Raw genomic sequence first — 18,031 nt, 5'->3', positions numbered from 1 at the left:
CGTGGATCTCACGATCGCCAGGTAATTTGATCCTGTAATTACCAAGGTGGGATATGTAATTGTCCTTTCTGTCTGTTTCAGGAATCCTCGTACGTGATTGGCCAGGCTCGTCCTTCCTGTCAACGGTCGTCGTGGGATAGATTACGCCGCTGCGTAATGTTTGTCGGTGCACAGGTAAGGGCCTGAGCAGAATGGCTGACTTATAACCTTAAGACAAGTTTTATGACTTAAGTCTTTGTCTTTAGGAACGCACAATAAGGGCCTGAGCAGAATGGCTGACTTATAACCTTAAGACAAGTTTTATGACTTAAGTCTTTGTCTTTAGGAACGCACAATAACTGTCTTATGTCTTATGTCTCAAGCAGTCTCAAGGGGCCAGTGAGGTGTTTATCATTACGAAGAATATTACGTATTTAAACATGTAATTACTTTACTGCATAATAAATGAATAATTTATAAATATCAGTAATTATATTTAATTTTTTTAAATATGTAAAACGTGAAATATGTTTTATATATTGAAATACATTTCAATAAATGTATATAACCTAACTTCTATGTTTAAGAAGATTTATTTAATGTACTTGAAAATTAAGTTTTTATTAAATTTGAGAAGAATTTTTATTAGTTTTTATAAAGAAATTTAATACATTTTTTATAGAGACTGTTTGCTTTAACGTTGGCATGTTAATCTGTATTTTTCAGAAAAGTTTGCTGTAAATCCTGGCACGTTGTGCAATTGACAAAGCTCGTCCCAGCACCTCGCCAGCAGCAATTCGACGGGATTGGCGAAGGAATTTTCGAGGCCGACGCCGCCTGTCATCAGGAACATCATCAAGAGCTGACTCTGCTTGTTCAGCAAGTTTATAGTGGTTCACAGACAGCAGGAGCGAGAAAAGCAGCTTGTAATTAGGGTGAGAGGCATACATTGACGTACAGGAAATAAGTGAGCATCTGTTTCTTCAATATAATATGAAATAATAATATAATTCAAATTATCCAATCTTGTTAATTATTAAAATTATGTATTAATACAAGAAGAATATGATAAATTTCAAGAGTCACATAACCTCAAGTTAAGTTTTATCCACCAGTTGATTGAGCTTGCAAAAAATATATATTAAATTGAATTTATTCTACACACACACACACGCACACACACACACACACACACACACACACACACACACACACACACACACACACATATATATATATAGTCAGTTCCTTATTTACATTAAATTTTTCAGTCAATTAAAATAATGGATCATCAATATTGTTTTGATATGCAATATGTATGCAATGAGGATATATCAAATGAAAAGAAGAGTGACATTTTTATAGAGGAAAAAGACGGTGATTCTTTTCTAATCAAATTATATAGAGAACGTCCGTTTTTATATAATAAAGGACACAAAGATTTTAAAGACAAGCTAATTAAAGATAACGCTTCGAATGAAATTTCAAAAATAATGCAAGATAAAAATTATGGTGAGTTAAAAACGTAATTTCTTAATTAATATTTCTTAATACAATACATTCAATTATTGATATAAATAATGCTGAATTTAAAACGGTTCTAATATTTAAATATTGTATATATACTATTATTGATGGTTTAAACATTGCTTAATAATTTCCAAATTTATCAGGTAACTTTTATACACCCGAATATTGCCAAACTAGATGTTTATCTTTACGGAATCAATATAATCGGGAAAAACAAATCTTAAATAATCAATACAAGAGTGGAAATGCTGCTTCGACTCATAAACCTTTTACTTTTTATTCCCAATTGTCATTTCTTGATGATTATGTCCAAAAACGTAGGTTTGTAGTTATGATTACTGAAAAATCCCAATTTTACGAAAATATTTATATATCTTCTATTTTCAGGACGCGTTGCAATATAAAACCGAATGAAGCTCCAATATCTTCTATATCATCTTCCGAACTACCAATAAATGTTCCAAAGTATAGACCAAACGAAACATTTGACAGCAACGAAAAGTCTGGTGACTTTATATATGAGAAAAAAGATAATCCTAAGGAAGATAAAATAAATGAAAATATTAAAGAAAATATTCCACAAATAAAACGTAAATGTGCAAATGCTGAAAAAGATATGAATGTATTAAAGATACCTATTCAAAAGAAAAGTAAAGTAAATGAAACAAAAGATCTTGAAAACATATTTTCTTCTGTTAGCCAAAAAATCATTAATGTTTTAGACAATAATCATGACGCTAAAGAAGACGAAGCATTTGCACAATTTATTATAGCTCATTTGGCAAATCTTCCACAATCTGAGAAAAATATCAAAAAGAAGAGGATAACTGATGCTTTATTTTCTCTTTTATAAAAGTTATAATTTGTTTTAATTTCCTTGTTTACTTTATTAATTATTTACATATTTTATACTTGTGGAATATTATCTTTTATTATATAATGTTCAAGAAGGCTGTGTCAAACTGTAACGCTGGTACTTTCTCGGAGTCGGTTACGGGATTCTAGGTTCAGGATAGGATGCTCGGATGTGCTCGCCGTGTGTCCGGGTTCGTATTCAATGATAACGCCGTGGTTTGGTAGTGAAAACGAAAGAGGTTAAATATATTTGGCTATGCTTTAGTACAAAAATGAAATGATACAGATCCGATAGTGTTATCGGGTAATACTGAACTACTCGAATAGTATTGCGGCACTTAATTGCGCGGTCGTCGGCCCGCGTGACATCAAGAGGTCGGTCACAATATATTCGCGGTACACTTAATATCTAAAACACTTAGGAGTACGCATCTTAGGAACTCCGCGATTAGTAGTACGGCACGGGAGTGCTTAATTGCGCGGTCGTCGGCCCGCGTGAAACTAAGAGAACGGTCACAATGTATTCGCGGCGTACTTGCTATTTAAACGGAGCGGATTCCAGGAGCTCCGGAACGAACGGACAGGAATTGTGCGCCCAAGCGCTCGGAAGTAATGATCGGAGGGCCGCGAAGCGGCTAACTTATCGTACAGTTAAACGGGCCGTTATTGGCCCGCGCGGCGGTCGGTCGCGATACGCGGAATCGGTAGTACTCGGTGCAGCGAACGGTTCCGCGATACGCGAGTGCGGTCGACGGTAGAGACCTAAGCGGTCTCTCCCTGCGGAGTGTTGTCACCCCGTAGGGAACAGGTTTGCGGAATGAGCCTTAGAACGGTGTCGGGCATCCCCGACGGTGGTGCGGGTCTCGAGAATCCCCGAGAACGGAATTGCGGGACGGACGGTTCCTGTTGGCCGAGAATACCCAGCCGCGGAAACGACGAGTATTCCCGTCGCGGAACGGAGGATGGGATTGGCCGAGTATTCCCAGCCGTTAGGACCGACGAGTATTCCCGTCGCGAGAAAGTTAGAACGAGAATGCCCGTTCCGGGGAAGTGCTTGAGAATGCCCAAGCTAAGGAGCGTCGAGAATACCCGGCGCAGGAGCGGAGTAGGTTTGAGATCGGTGGCTCGGAGTGATCTGATCTCGGCTGCTCGCTGCCGGCTTATATTATATAGCAGTCCGCGCGGTCGTATGTACTAGTCAGCGCGCGTGGTGGGGCCAGCCGGAGTAGGGACGCTTGCCGAGCGCGGCGCGCGGCACGCATGGTAGCGCGTGATCGCGGCATGCTTAGCTGAACGCGCGCGCGTGTTTGATCTTACGCGTTGCGTTCGGCGGCGGAAAGGCGTAACGTTACAAAACATTATATAAGAATTTACACAAATACTTTTAATTATTTTCTTTGAAGTAGAACACATAATTTTGTTATTCAACATATTTAAAGTATACTTGTGCAATTGCAAAATATGCAGTCTTATTATTATTTTTGTGTTTTTAATACTTTAGATTAAAAATCAATTTCTTTGTTTGATTACTTATACATATATGCACACGTATTAATGTATGGTTTGTTATTTACGGACATAGGAAAGGTTTAATTCATGTGTTATATTTTTGTTTAAAAGTAAATGTTTATTTTTATTTACGGTACTATACGATATAACAATTTCAAAGTTTTGTTATAAATATAATACAATTGATAAAATATAGTATGTTCAGGAAGTCTTCTTTAATTATAAAAAATATTACAGTAAAGATCGTTTACTGTAGTGCTTTTTATAATTAAAGTAAAGACTTCCTACACGATGTACCTGACGCTACAAATGTTTTGAAGTAATTTTTGAACACTGACTTTTTAGTTAATTATGAAATTTTTTTTATTGTTATACGTTACGTAACATTTGTAGCATCAACTAGACTGCAATTAGTATTATGCAATATAATTTAACACAGATACAATGTCGACAATAAAAAAATTTTATTTTGCAAGAATAAAAGTAATCTAAATTAAACTCTCTCTGGAATATATTATTAAACTATTGCATTATAATTTTTGATACTTTGCTCCATTATTTTAATGTTTTGTAAAAAAAATAAGATTTAATAAAAAATGAAAATAATAGGTATATAAATAATTAAAATTGACGTATACATAAATTATTTTTCAGGTTAAACATTTTCACTGTATGCACCCCTTCGCACGTAATCGTATTGCCATTGGAACTTCTCCTGTAGGTGACATAAAATAATTACACAGTATATCTCTTTGTTTTGAAGCAGAAGACACGGTTTCATCACATTGATTTTCTGATAAAGACATCCATCGCATTTCCTTAAAAAGAAAAAAAGACATGTTTAATTGTATTACAAACATTCATATATATAACATTTGAAATAATATCTCTGGAATTCATAAAATAAAACCATTATTTATCTATTTTATACACCATGTGTTAACATTTATATTAATAAATTTTTAAAATTTGAAACTATCACATATTATTCTTAGTGTAATGAATATTACAATGTTTTTCGTACTTGTTCATTTTCGCAATTTTCAAGAAATTGATTTGTACTATATAACTTTTGTTTACATTTATGTTCTTCTTCAATTAAAAAATTATGCAACAAAGCGATGCTGTAATTATTATATCAGCAGCTTCTGGTAGCATGCAAATAGACTGTCGAAATATCCTCCATCTGTTCGAAAAGGCACTATTCCAAAGGCACTTTCGACTATTCTTCTAGCGCGAGAAAATCTGTAGTTGCATATCTTTTGTTTTTCGTCTAAATTTCTTCCTGTGTATGGCTTCATAATTCTAGTACTTAGTGAAAAAGCATCATCTGCTAAAAAAAAAGTTGATGTACGATCTTGACTGCCAGGTAATTCGAAAGTCCCTTTTGGTAGATTTAAATTTTCATTTTTCAGATTTTCTCCAATTAATGACTCATTGAAAATTCCGCCATCGCTGTTACCACCATAAGCACCAACATCTACTAACGTGAATCTATATACATGGTTAGCTACTGCCATCAAGACAATACTGTAATATTTTTTATAATTAAAGAAAAGACTTCCTGAATTAGGGGGACATTGCAAAGTAATGTGTTTGCCGTCGACTGCTCCCACACAATTTGGCATATTCCATCTTTTCCAAAAACCTTCAGCATAACATTTCCATTCTTCTTCATTTGGTGGTGACATATATATTGGTTGTAATACATTTATTAAAACCTGACATACTTCTTTAATTAACATACGCACTGTCGATTCACCAATGCGAAAAGCTAGAGCAATAGATAAGGGAAGATCTCCAGTGGCAAGATATCTAACAAACATTTGTTTCAATACCTATATTATTAACATTGATTATAATAAAAAATCACTATCAAGGCACATTTCAAAACAAATAGTTAATTATTCTGCACAATGTTTAAGTATATACTATTTTATTTTTTACCAATCAACAGATTCTTAAAAAAATAAATACTAATAATTCAATATTTAACAAAATTGCCCTAAACTAATTTTTTATCTGTCAAATGTGCCTATTACAAAACTTGTGTTTATTTGTACTTTATAAAGGATGTAATTTTTTTCAAACACAGATAAGAAAATTGCTTTATTACCTTAATACTATTAGCAGTCTTTGTTCTGCAGGAAGTGCTCGATAACTATTTTTTCTTAAATAAGGTTCAGTTAATTAAACTAGTTTATTAAACAATGGCAAACTCATCCTTGTGTAACGAAAAAATAAAGTTTCATCATTTTTTAAGTGTTGAAAAAGTATTTCATAATCGCCATATAAATGTCTTATTTGATTTACAGGTCTCACACGCCATCTTCTATTATACCATCTTATTTGTTTTTTTTTACGTTTTAATAATTTATATAAAAGTATCCAATATAAAATAATTGACCAAAATATTTTATCTTTCTTCATTTAATACTTAAAATTTTTTACAATTTCCTATAAAAAAATCAATATATGCTGCTCGCTTTTCGAGAACTACAAGCTGCTTTTCTCGCTCCTGCTATCTGTGAACCACTATGAACTTGCTGAACAAGCAGAGTCAGCTCTTGATGATGTTCCTGATGACGGGCGGCGTCGGCCTCGAAAATTCCTTCGTCAATCCCGTCGAATTGCTGCTGGCGAGGTGCTGGGACGAGCTTTGTCAATTGCACAACGTGCCAGGATTTACAGCAAACTTTTCTGAAAAATACAGATTAACATGCGTTAAAGCAAACAATCTTTATAAAAAGTGTATTAAATTTCTTTATAAAAACTAATAAAAATTCTTCTCAAATTTAATAAAAACTTAATTTTCAAGTACATTAAATAAATCTTCTTAAACGTAGAAGTTAGGTTATATACATTTATTGAAATGTATTTCAATATATAAAACATATTTCACGTTTTACATATTTAAAAAAATTAAATATAATTACTGATATTTATAAATTATTCATTTATTATGCAGTAAAGTAATTACATGTTTAAATACGTAATATTCTTCGTAACGATAAACACCTCACTGGCCCCTTGAGACTGCTTGAGACATAAGACATAAGATAATTATTGTGCGTTCCTAAAGACAAAGACTTAAGTCATAAAACTTGTCTTAAGGTTATAAGGCAGCCATTCTGCTCAGGCCCTAAGTCGGATTGTAATGAATAATGCACTGCGTTCAACGTCTATGCACTTCTTGTTTTAGGTAGTGACATGGGAACGGGACTTATCATCGTTTGTTGCGCAAATGAATTATGCCGGTTCACATAAGATAATGTTTATTGCACACACGTAATAATAAAGGAAAACAAAAGTACAATCGGTCCCTAGTCACTATTTACAATGTTCTTATTTAATAGCTCTACTGTTCGCTTCGCGCGCGAGATGATGCAACATTGCATCATACGACATATACCCGGTGGCATAGGTCCGACTCCGAGCTCAGTCTGTAACCGACTGACTCGTAATATGGCGACGCTTGCCTTCTCTCCCTGAGGTCCCTATTTTCGGGCGTTGTCGCATATCACTCCGCCAATATGGCGACGACGTTATTACAAAGCGCGGCAAATCCACAAGTTGAATTGTGGTGTATTTGGGCTAATTGTAATTTGCGTTATAATTTGTAGTATAAATGGCGCTGGCTTTGCAATATTTATTATACTTAAATAATGTTATACGCATCTGGCGTGATTGCCCTTTGCGGCGTCTTTGGCTCTGCGTCGTCGCTCTCTGTCTCTCTTTTCCGTGGTACTGAGGTGCCAGTCCTCGTTGGTTGTTTGCTCGCTATCTTTCCCTCACCATCTTTTTTCTTTTGGTCCGTCTCTATTCTATATGCAGGCTTGTTGTTGTTGCGGTTTGCACCTCTCCTACCGCACATGTCCTTCTGTAATTTAATCAGAGGAATAATGGAATTGCTGGTCACCAGCGGTGACAAGGTTGTCACTGAATTATTATCTCAATTATTGGGTGGCAATTATTTAATCAACCTCGCAATCAGAGAATTCCCATAGTTTATTAATTGTAACGTCATAATTGTATATCATAACCTGGTCAGTTAGTTCGGCTTTGATGCTGCAAAAAGATGTGTTAACACCTTTAACGTTTTAGTTAGGTTGACGTAAATTTTTAGAAATGAGGTTTGGTTTTGTTGCCAGAAAAGGTTAGTCAATTTTATTTTAATCTTGTCAAATGTAAATTTATGGTGTTTAAACTAATAGTGCATCAAACATTTTCAAAAATTATAAAAAATAGGGGAATATGACGGGACGTCACACCGTTCATCAGTGCGCGGCTCAAGTGCGACGGTATCTATGCGTTATTCCACGTGTATTACGTTAAACAGCGTCAAACAAGAGTTGATCTGCATTAGAGGCAAAACCGTTGCCGTTTATCAACGCGTGATTTAATTGCGATGTTATCTATGCGATATCCCACGTGTATTACGTTAAACAGCTTCGAACAAGCCACGATCTGCATTAGAAACAAAACTATTGTCGTTCATCGGCGCGTGGCTCAAGTGCTACTGTATCTATGCTTTATCCCACGTGTATTATGTTAAACAGCTTCAAACAAGCGTTGATTTGCATTAAAAACGAAACTATTGCCATTCATCAGCGCGCGGTTCAAGTACGACGTTATCTATGCGATATTCTATGTGTATTACGCTAAACAGCGCCAAATACGCGTTGATATGCATTAGAAACAAATCCATTGCCGTTCATTAGCGCACGGCTCAATTGCGACAGTATTGTGACGCCTTGTTGAATCCCAAAATCGTCAGTTAGGCTTCAGCAAATAGTCCAAACGCTGCCGTTGTTGTTGTGGAAATTGTCGACGGTTAAGGAGGTACCCCAAAGCTATGTGTCTGATGGTAGAGGTACAGGATCCACATATTGGTATAAAGAATAAAATTCAACTTTCTTTGTTGGTTAGCATTTTTTTAAATAAATTTTATAGACAGGGTGAGCAAATTCAGTGATGGCCGCGTGATTTCAAACTAGAAAGGTATTCGACTGATACATACAACATACAATCTAAATAAAAAGGCCTATTCGGTCATAACTGGATCTTTGTGCTTTATGTATACGTGTGATTTTATATACCTTCTCAGACTCAACCAAACTGCACTTACTCTTAAATTAAAATTAATTTAATAGTATTTGATGCTTACTAGCATCTATATTAATTTTAATTTAATAAAAGTGATATAACTAACTCTTATTTGATTATAACTGTGTTATATGACCAAAAATAACGGCGCGCAGTTTGGTTGAGTCTGAAAAAGTATATAAAATCACATGTATACATAAAGCACGAAAATCCAGTTATGACCAAATAGGTCTTCTTACTTAGATTGTATGATAAAAATTTTATCTTTTTATTAATAATCTTGACATAACTATTTTTCTTGATTTCGCAAAATCTCAAAAACTGTATGATAAATGTCAGTTCTTTATCAAAAATTTAATTTTGAAGTTTCTTGTAACATTTTCTTATTTTCCTGTATTAATGCAAGGTTTTGTAACTTTTCGGGTTTGGTTGTAATCGTTATATTCTATTTTGTAAGTGTAAAAGCTCAAAACATTCTATTTTTATTGAACAGAGATTAATAAAGGCGAGTTTGTAGTAAATTTAGCTTAAGGTAGCCATTGCACATTTGGTTGGCCATTTTGTATATTTCACTATTGAGTGAGAATTGTCAAGTATGTTATTTTAATCAATATATTTAAACATTAATTTGTGATATCTGAGGGATTGTTGGTTTATCAGTTAGGTGTGTGTTTTTACCCATTGCTATTAGGATGTTCAGGAAGGAAGCAAATTTGTATCGACATTCATTATCTTCATTAGGCCGATTGGCTAATGAAATATGGCGTGACAAGCATCGTTCAAATCGGTAAGGAGTGCCTATGTATATATAATGTCTTATTTTAGAGGTATAATGTCTTTGTTCTCCTTCAGTACTTTTAGTGTGACAACTGTGACAAATGAAGTTAAACTTATCAATACGGTTAATAAAAGAAAACTGTTACGCATCTGGCAGTTGAGGACCAGGCGATGTATTCGAGTGTTGATCGAATATCAAGTTAGATTATAGTTAGTTCGGTTGGACTCGTGACAGCAAACGATTCCTATTGGTCGTTTTGTTTCTTGGATGATTTACCAGGTAAATTTTACCTGAATAAAATAACTTGTTCGTATTTGTTTGTTGTCAAAAGTGTGTGTTTTCATTATTTGTATTGTAAAACAAGTGTTTTTTGTTGCAAATAATTATTTTTGTCTATTGAGCAATTTCATAGTGATTTAAGAAAACTCCCTAAATGAGTAGTATATGTGAATGCAGCTTAAGAAAAGACAACTGTTTAAGAGTCAGCTGTTCACGGTTATGTCTTTAAGAAATATTCTTCTAAAGTGTAAGACTTAAAAAATGAAAGATAGAAGAAAAAGATTGGTAATAATAAAATAATAAAAAAAATTTTATGTGATCTAATGACGGAGATGTGACATCTCCCTACGCAGAGAAGTTTGGTTCCCTCTTATTAAATTATAAATCTCCTTTGCTTTTATGCAATTTTACTACTATATAGATATATGTATTATTTTTTATTTATCATAGAAACATATATACATATTTCTATTTTTTTATCTTTATTTTTATTTTTATTTGTGATTACTATAATGAAGGAAGAAAAATAAAAATTCTGTTTTGGTGCATACAATTTTTAATATTTTATTTGAGTAATGCAAACGTTACAAAGTTAGATTGTAACCTAACGGATTGTCACGAGAATTACAAATCACGGTTGAAAATATTGCCGGTATTCTGGTTGCAATTCGGTTGCCACTCGTTTTTGATCGAAAAAACCGCACTCACGAGCGTGGTGCAACTACGTTCATTGCTCGTGACGCTAGATAGGCAGCAACGGTGTTCGCAAAGTCGCTCGCATCAAATGCGCAAAATTAGACAGTACGATTGGGCGCCAGGCACAAGCGAGCATGCCACTCTTATTTTACGACGTTACCGATCCCCCAAATTTCGGTATGATGGAACGCAAAAATACTCAACTCACGGGCAATAACGGGCTCTCTTAACCGATAGCTCAGCCACGGAATTGGCAGAGGGGGTGGTTCGCTGCGGGCGAGACGTTAGCAAAGAGCGAGGGAGCTTAAATAGAACACACCAAGGTGACAGAAAAATTACCAATGTATTTCGGCCAATATCTGACATCGACTCACTGAGTCCCGCAACAATGTCTCGCGATCCAGGCGCGATCGGAAAATCCCATGCGATCGTCGGTACGAGCTCACCGAACGGCAAGACTCAAAATTCTATTCTAATCAGCGGCAGACAAAACACGCCGTGCACACTCACAACTCTACACACGCACTCTCATTTCACGCGAAATTAGGTGGCGATTTGGTACGAAACACGCGCTTGGAAATACGCGATCGCCACACAGAAGCACATACAAACGCTACTCCAGACGACACACAAGAATATTACGCAATTAGCGCGACTTAGCTGTGGTGTCGGCGACGCTCTCAATAAACGGAACCAAAAAGAATCAAAACGCGACTTGATCGGATGAGGCGTACGGCGGCTGAGCACGCGGACAGCACGCGATCACTGGCGTGTTCCCATTCCGGCGGAAGATTTTACGGCGAACGTTAACTCTAAATGCAACTATCGCACGCGCGACTCATCCGACCGGCGAAATCGGTGGCTTTACACAAGTCTCGTTCGTCTCACCACGACGCTGGTTTGGCTCAAAAACGTGGTCGTCCGTGGGCGTCAGCGGCTCCCGTCGTCCCAGCTGGTGGCAGTCTCTCGGGCGATCCACAGCGAAGTGATCGATATCGCAAGGAAATTCGGCAAGCGACACGCAGGATCTCTCGCCCCACGCACGGGGCTCGTCACTCCCCGCTATTGGCTCCGCTTCATTACGCGGTCCTCGCGAACCTCTAATCAGGCTGTCGCGCCGCGGCGTGCAATTTGAGGTAGGTCGGTGTCTTCGGGCAACGCGCGATTCCTTCCGTGGTTTTCCCGAGGCCGGACGGCTACCCCGATGGACTCTTCGGTGTCCAGCGCCTCCGCGCTCGGGACCGAGTCAGGAACATTTTCTCGGAGCTCCTCGTTCGGGGTCCCCCCACGCGATGATCTGCGGGGAGTGTCGACGTTCCCTACGGACCTTTCCTCTGTGCGTCCTGGAATATTCAGCGGCCTTACTGTTGCGTACCGACGCGACGGTACAGATAATGTAATTAAATGAAGAGAGATCACCTGTCGTGCGCGCTACTGCGATCCTGCGCACGATCCGGAAGATTTCAAGTGGCGGTAGGTCCTCCTTCTTGCAGTCTTCTGGCCGGATGGGACTCCGTCGATACAAAAATGAGTATCCGCTAGCCGCCGATCCGCAAACGTCGCTAAGATTAATGGACAAACACACGCACGCAAAATAGAGACGCGAAATTACAAGCGCACGCGCCGACACGTCAGTCTCCGAGCTGAGAGGACGTAGAGCCGCAGCGTGCGCTGCTCGTTCAGATCTTACGATCCCTGTGACGGACAACCAAATGGGATGTCACGTCACAAAATATATATATATATATATATATATATATATATATATATATATATATATATATATATATATACACGCACGCACGCACGCACGCACGCACACGCACGCGCACGCGCACGCGCACACACACACACATATATATATATATATATATGTTAATAATAATTATTTTTTGTAGTGTTAGAATTATGAAAATGCATTAAAATGAATAAGACAATAAACAAACGTTATAACGAGTAAAGTAAGAGAATATTATATTATTTCACAAGGGATTTGGTTTCACACAATATTTTGTATCTAAGTTGTTTGATGTGCCCTTGGTAATTTATAATTATTGCACGGCAATGTTAACAATCAATTGCACGTCAAGTGTGCATCAGCAAGCAATAGCAGCGCCCGCAGTGTAAATTTGTGTGAAGTAAGTTTTGTGTAATTAAATGTAGATTACGTTGAGAAGACCAGACAGCATGTTGGCGTTCTTGCACATAAAACGTATGTTTAGCGATGGCACAATCGCCACACAACACTATTTCACCGGAAATTTACACATATCATGCAGAGTGACATATAAAGAAGTATGCGAGAAACACGTATGGGTTTAGAATATCGCAATAATATAGCGGCGCTGGTATTTCCGCCGGAAATGTAGCTCGCGGCGATCCTTGGGAAATCGGCATGAGGCGGCTTGCTCCATGATGACGATAAAATTCTGGTTTTGTCAGATCTTCATATCTTCTTCTTAGAGGTGCTGGTTGCGCTTTTGCCTTCGGAGCAGTTTGCGTAGCTTGCTCAGTTTGCGTGGTCTGCGTGATCGCACCTGATGTGCGGGGCAGCGGAATGACAGGTCGCCTTGCCGGAATTAGGTGCATTTCCATGTATGTTTGTTCCACGAGGAAGTATGCTGATTTTGGTTTTGTGGCGTTGGAATATGCTGGGGGCGGCTCCGTGAGAGTATGAGGCGACACTTGCCCGTTAACGGTATCTCGGCCTGTTGCGTTGTCCATGTTATTCATCTCGTTGATAATGTCTTGAATAAGATCTGAGGTATTACTTATAGTTTGCTGATCAAACTCAGGTGATTCGGGCTGGCCCGCGTAGTCGACTTCGGGGTCGGTTGGGCCAACGCTGTTGATTGGCGAGCTGGTTTCGTCTCGGCGTCCTCTATCTAAAAACAGGTCGTTACTCGAAAAGCCCTTGAAGCCTGTAGCGTTGTCAGGTGTATTTGGCCTCACCAATCTCTGGTGCATATTTAAGACGGGATCCGATAGCGCACGGTGCGATAGCTCACGAACCAATCATCTTAACTTATCTAACCAACGGAAAAACTCTAGGCATCGGCCGCTGTGAGTGGTGAGTGGGCTATCGGTCCCGTGCGCTATCGGGATCCACCCATTCAAGACGGACATTCGTTGTAAGCAGCCTAATACGCAATACCATGTGGCTTTGGCCTGTTTCCGCATGTTGAAGACAAGTGTCTTGAATGTTTCGATGTTTGTAATTTTCTTCTTGTAAAGGATTGTACCAAAAGCTTAGAGATTTTCCTAAGTTATTTTGGTTTAGTCACTTACTGCATGTGGCTAATTTAGTTCTTGCATTCTGCTGTGATTAGTTCTGCAAAATTCCGTTCAGCTCGGAGATTACTCTCTGACTGATTGCATCGCTGGGTGTTATGCACTATTTTAATAGTCGGTAGAGAATCGTTAGATCTTTGCTCTTGTTCTTCATTGTTTATGCAGCTGCATGCTTGAGATAAAAGATTGCTGGAATTGCATGCCCATAGGCGATGATATAGTATTAACATTATGGTCAAGAGCATTCCTAGTATGATGACAATGCAAATTGCTTCATTATGCAAAATAATTTTTTGATCGCGGTTCTTTCTTCTATTAATTTCTCGGGCTTTTTCAATAATATTCTCTAAGGTCGCTTTAATATTGCTTTGATTATTTGTCCATATTTTATGTATAGTATCCGTTATATTACTTTTATATTTTTCATGTATTGGCTCATATAAATGGAAAATGCTTAAATTATTTATTAGTATAAAATACTTTATAAATTTTGTTGTTGGAACAGATGGATAGCTCATAGTGACTGTTTTTGTTTTAATTTTACAACTTTGATGCACAGTTATTATTCCAGAATTTACAATCTTTATATGTTTAAAAAAATTTGGATATTCTATATTTATTAATTCTTTTCCGGCTGCAGTATATAACCAATTGCCAGGCGTATTTAAAATGTTCCAATATGTGTCTCTTAAGTCTTTAATCATTATTTTGCAATAATTTGGTTTAATGTTTTTATTTATTAAAATTTCTATATTACAATTTACAGTTTGTTGTACTCTTTTTAACGGAAAAATAGATGGACATAGAAATACTGGACCCTCAGTTCCTTGGATTGGTGGTGGACACATTGTTCCCCACCAGAGGGAGGGACATTCCGGAAAAGACCGGTCCTCCCCCGGGATGGACCGAAAAACTGGAAATGTCCAACTATAAAATGGTCGCGGCTTTTGCCCGAATTAGAGGTAAAGCGAAGGTGCCCGGGCCGGACGAAATTTACGCAAAAGTTTGGGCCCGGATGGTTCCGATTGTGGGAGAGACACTTCGTAAAATATTCACGAAGTGCCTCCGGAAAAGCACGTTACCCAGGAGGTGGAAGAGGGCCAGGCTTGTCCTCCTCAAGAAGGAGGGCAAGCCAGCGGAAAATCCCTCCGCGTACAGACCCCTATGTATGCTGGATGATGCGGGCAAAATCTTTGAGCGCATTATCGCCAATCGCATCATCCGGCATATGTCCCGGAAAGGTTCCAATTTTTCCCCCAGCCAATATGGATTCCAAGAGACGAGATCGACCATTGACGCCATAAGACAGGTTCGGTCCCTCTCAAAATCCATCACGAGGACAGGGAGGTGGCGTTAGCAATATCCCTTCTAGATATCGTCAACGCCTTCAACAGTATCCCTTGGGGCGTGGTAGTAGCGGCACTTAGCAAATATCATCTCATGCCGCCCTACTTTGTCTCCATTATATGGGACTACTTCCGGGATAAGGTACTGGAGTACCGACACAAAACCAGACTCTAGCTGCGGAGAGACTTGTCATGCGGCGTTCCGTAGGGGTCCGTAATAGGCTCCCTGCTGTGGGGCGTCGCATATGACGCCGTGCTCCGCGAGGCCCTCCCCCCTGGCTGCCACGTCGTCTGCTACGCGGACGACACGTTAGTGGTGATCAGGGGCGCCTCTTGGAAAAGAGCAATTGTCAACGGCAACGGGGCTGTGGCATGTCGTCGTCTCCATCAAAAGCTTGGGTCTGAGGGTGACCTCAAAAAAAAAACAAAAGCCGCCTTCTTTCATGACGGTTCCGCCCCAGGTTTTCATCCTAGTGGACAAAACCTGTATCCAGGTGGGAACAACCCTAAATATATCTGAGGTTGCTGTTGGACAGTCGCTGGGCCTTTGTCAAACACTTCGACAAATTGGCCCCGCGATTGATTAAGAGGGCGGACGCCTTTAAAGAACTGATGCCCAACCTCCGAAGTCCGAGGGTCGCTGCAAGGCGCGCGTACGCATATGCGGTGATGGCTGGAGCTCTCTATGGAGCCCCAGTCTGGTTTAGGGAAACGTTGGCCAGCCGTTGTATTCGCAAAATCCTACATGCAATACAACGGCCGTTGGCTCACAGTATCGTACGCGTGTATTGCACCGCACCTAGTGCGGCAACCATGGTCCTGACGGGACTCCCCCCGGCGGAGTTTACGGCTGACGCTCTGGCCTGATGTTACGCCAGAGCAAATGCCATCTGCCTACGCGGGGGGTCATTACTCCTAGGGCAGCCGCACTACTAAAGGAGAGAGCACGCCAGCGAGCGATGGACGCATGGCATGAAAGCAACAACCCGCCGGCGGCTGGAGCTTGGAGGCCGTCCTACCCCACTTGGACGAACGGGTGGGTCGCTTTTGGAGCGGCCTGTCCTACAGGATGACGCAGGTGCTCACCGGACATAGGTGCTTCGGTGAGTACCTGTGCAAGATACGGAAAGAGCCGACGACACAGTGCCATCATTGCGAGGCGGAGATAGACTCCGCGCAGCACACGCTGGAAATCTGTCCAGCGTGGAACTAACTGCGCAGAGTTCTAAAAGAAAAATTCGGAAACGACCTCTTCCTGCGGGCCATCGTTAGCCAGATGGTCCGCAGAGAGAAAGCATGGGTCGCGGTCTCCTCCTTCTGCGAGGATGTTATGCGGCGGAAGGAGGAAGTTAAAAAGCGACAAAAGAGAAGACCGGGGAAACGCATACCCCCCGACAACAACAACGGTTGAGGCGACGGGAACAGAGGCCACGATCAACGTCAACCTCCCCCGACCGCCAAAAAGGAAAAAAAGCCCGCCCCTTGCCCCCCCGGGTACCCATCCGGGTACAAAACAGCGGTGGTGGGGGGTAAAAGGTATATCAGTCGCCCCCTCACTCCGCACTATAGCGGAGGAGGGAAACAACAAAACAGAGAGAGGGCGTCCCTCCTCCTCCTTGGCTGCTGGCCCGGTTTTCAGGACACGCAGCCGAGGGAGGAGGGGTACCCACATTGAGCCCGGCGGGGTTGACCATACCTAACGTTCCGGGGGGTGGGGGGCTTGGCGACATAATGCGGAGTCGCTCCCCCACCCCACTGCCTTGCCGGAAAGACAGAGGGAACTATAACGTCCCCTCTCCTTCAGAGAGAAAATTGGTTTTTCCGCGCCAACATAATTTGGCGTGAAGGGGCCCGGGTTTATGGCGGGAGCCGAATAGCCCGGGCTTTACCCCCTAACACCAAGGAAGAGGCGGGGAAGGGCCGGTGCCCCCTTCCTCCGACCTGAGGCAGACTTGACCTCGCAGCCCTGCCGGGGGCTCCTATTCTAGGGTGCCCCCGGCGAGCTGAGTCGGCCGTTGGGTCGACCTCTGGAAATATGCTACACGCGTTCCCGGAGCCCCCCAACTAAGGACCAGGGTAGAACACCCGGAAAAGTTTTAGTGGGTAGGTGGGTAGGGGTAGGTTCCTGCCGACACGTCGTCGGCGGGGTAGAGCCTCACATAACCACCGAGTTTTTCCTGGAGCCTGAGATATGCGGTAACGCATTTCCTTTCCGTTACCAAAGAAAGGTATATAAAATTTCCTAATTTATAATTTTGTGGTGTTAATTTTCTATTACAGTAATATTTATAACGTTCTTTTGCCCTGCCTAAATTTGTTACGGCTAATTTCCTTAGGTCAGTTAGCTTATTTATTAATTCGCTTACATAGTCGCCATATGTGTCAATAGAATCGTTCGGTTTTATTTCCGACGGTAATTGCGCTAGTTTACCGAATATTAATTCGTAAGAGGTATATTTCGTTTTTTCATGTACGCTAGTATTATATGAAAACATGGCATGCTCAAGCCAATTATCCCAATCTTTTCATTAGTAATATAATGTTTTAAATATTCAGTTAATACATAACGGCTTCTGTCTATCGAGCCATTTTATTGAGGATAAAAAGCTGAAGTTTGATACTGTTTTATTTTAAAATGTTTCGCAAATTTTTTTATCATGGA

At 39.9% G+C, this 18,031-nt stretch overlaps 1 protein-coding gene and 1 long non-coding RNA gene across 7 annotated transcripts; one reads left to right on the top strand and one right to left on the bottom strand.

The window, feature by feature from the left end:
• The first annotated feature begins 257 nt into the window (after positions 1-257).
• LOC113005591 lies at positions 258-5,442 on the top strand. 6 transcript variants are annotated; one of them, XR_005575759.1, is made up of 6 exons: positions 258-421; positions 706-946; positions 1,251-1,491; positions 1,653-1,830; positions 1,897-2,555; positions 4,528-4,614. XR_005575759.1 is itself a non-coding variant. In XM_039454545.1 (5 exons), exons 3-5 carry the CDS (start codon positions 1,263-1,265, stop codon positions 2,360-2,362), a joined length of 873 nt encoding a protein of 290 aa, XP_039310479.1. In that variant the 5' UTR covers positions 258-383; positions 706-946; positions 1,251-1,262; the 3' UTR covers positions 2,363-3,206. The 6 variants fall into 6 exon arrangements, 3 of the variants coding, with proteins under 3 accessions (XP_039310479.1, XP_039310477.1, XP_039310476.1); XM_039454545.1 differs by lacking the exon at positions 4,528-4,614 and having other exon boundaries at positions 258-383; positions 1,897-3,206; XM_039454543.1 differs by lacking the exon at positions 4,528-4,614 and having other exon boundaries at positions 706-914; positions 1,897-3,206.
• Positions 3,966-7,811, bottom strand: LOC113005590. Its single transcript, XR_005575763.1, has 3 exons — positions 6,854-7,811; positions 4,898-6,573; positions 3,966-4,691 (listed from the first exon to the last, which is right to left on the bottom strand). It is a non-coding gene; the product is annotated as an uncharacterized LOC113005590 (long non-coding RNA).
• Between the last annotated feature and the right edge of the window lie 10,220 nt (positions 7,812-18,031).

The sequence above is a fragment of the Solenopsis invicta genome, chromosome 10, assembly GCF_016802725.1.
Source record: "Solenopsis invicta isolate M01_SB chromosome 10, UNIL_Sinv_3.0, whole genome shotgun sequence".
NCBI lineage: Eukaryota > Metazoa > Arthropoda > Insecta > Hymenoptera > Formicidae > Solenopsis > Solenopsis invicta.
This window is presented reverse-complemented; position numbering and strand designations above follow the sequence as displayed.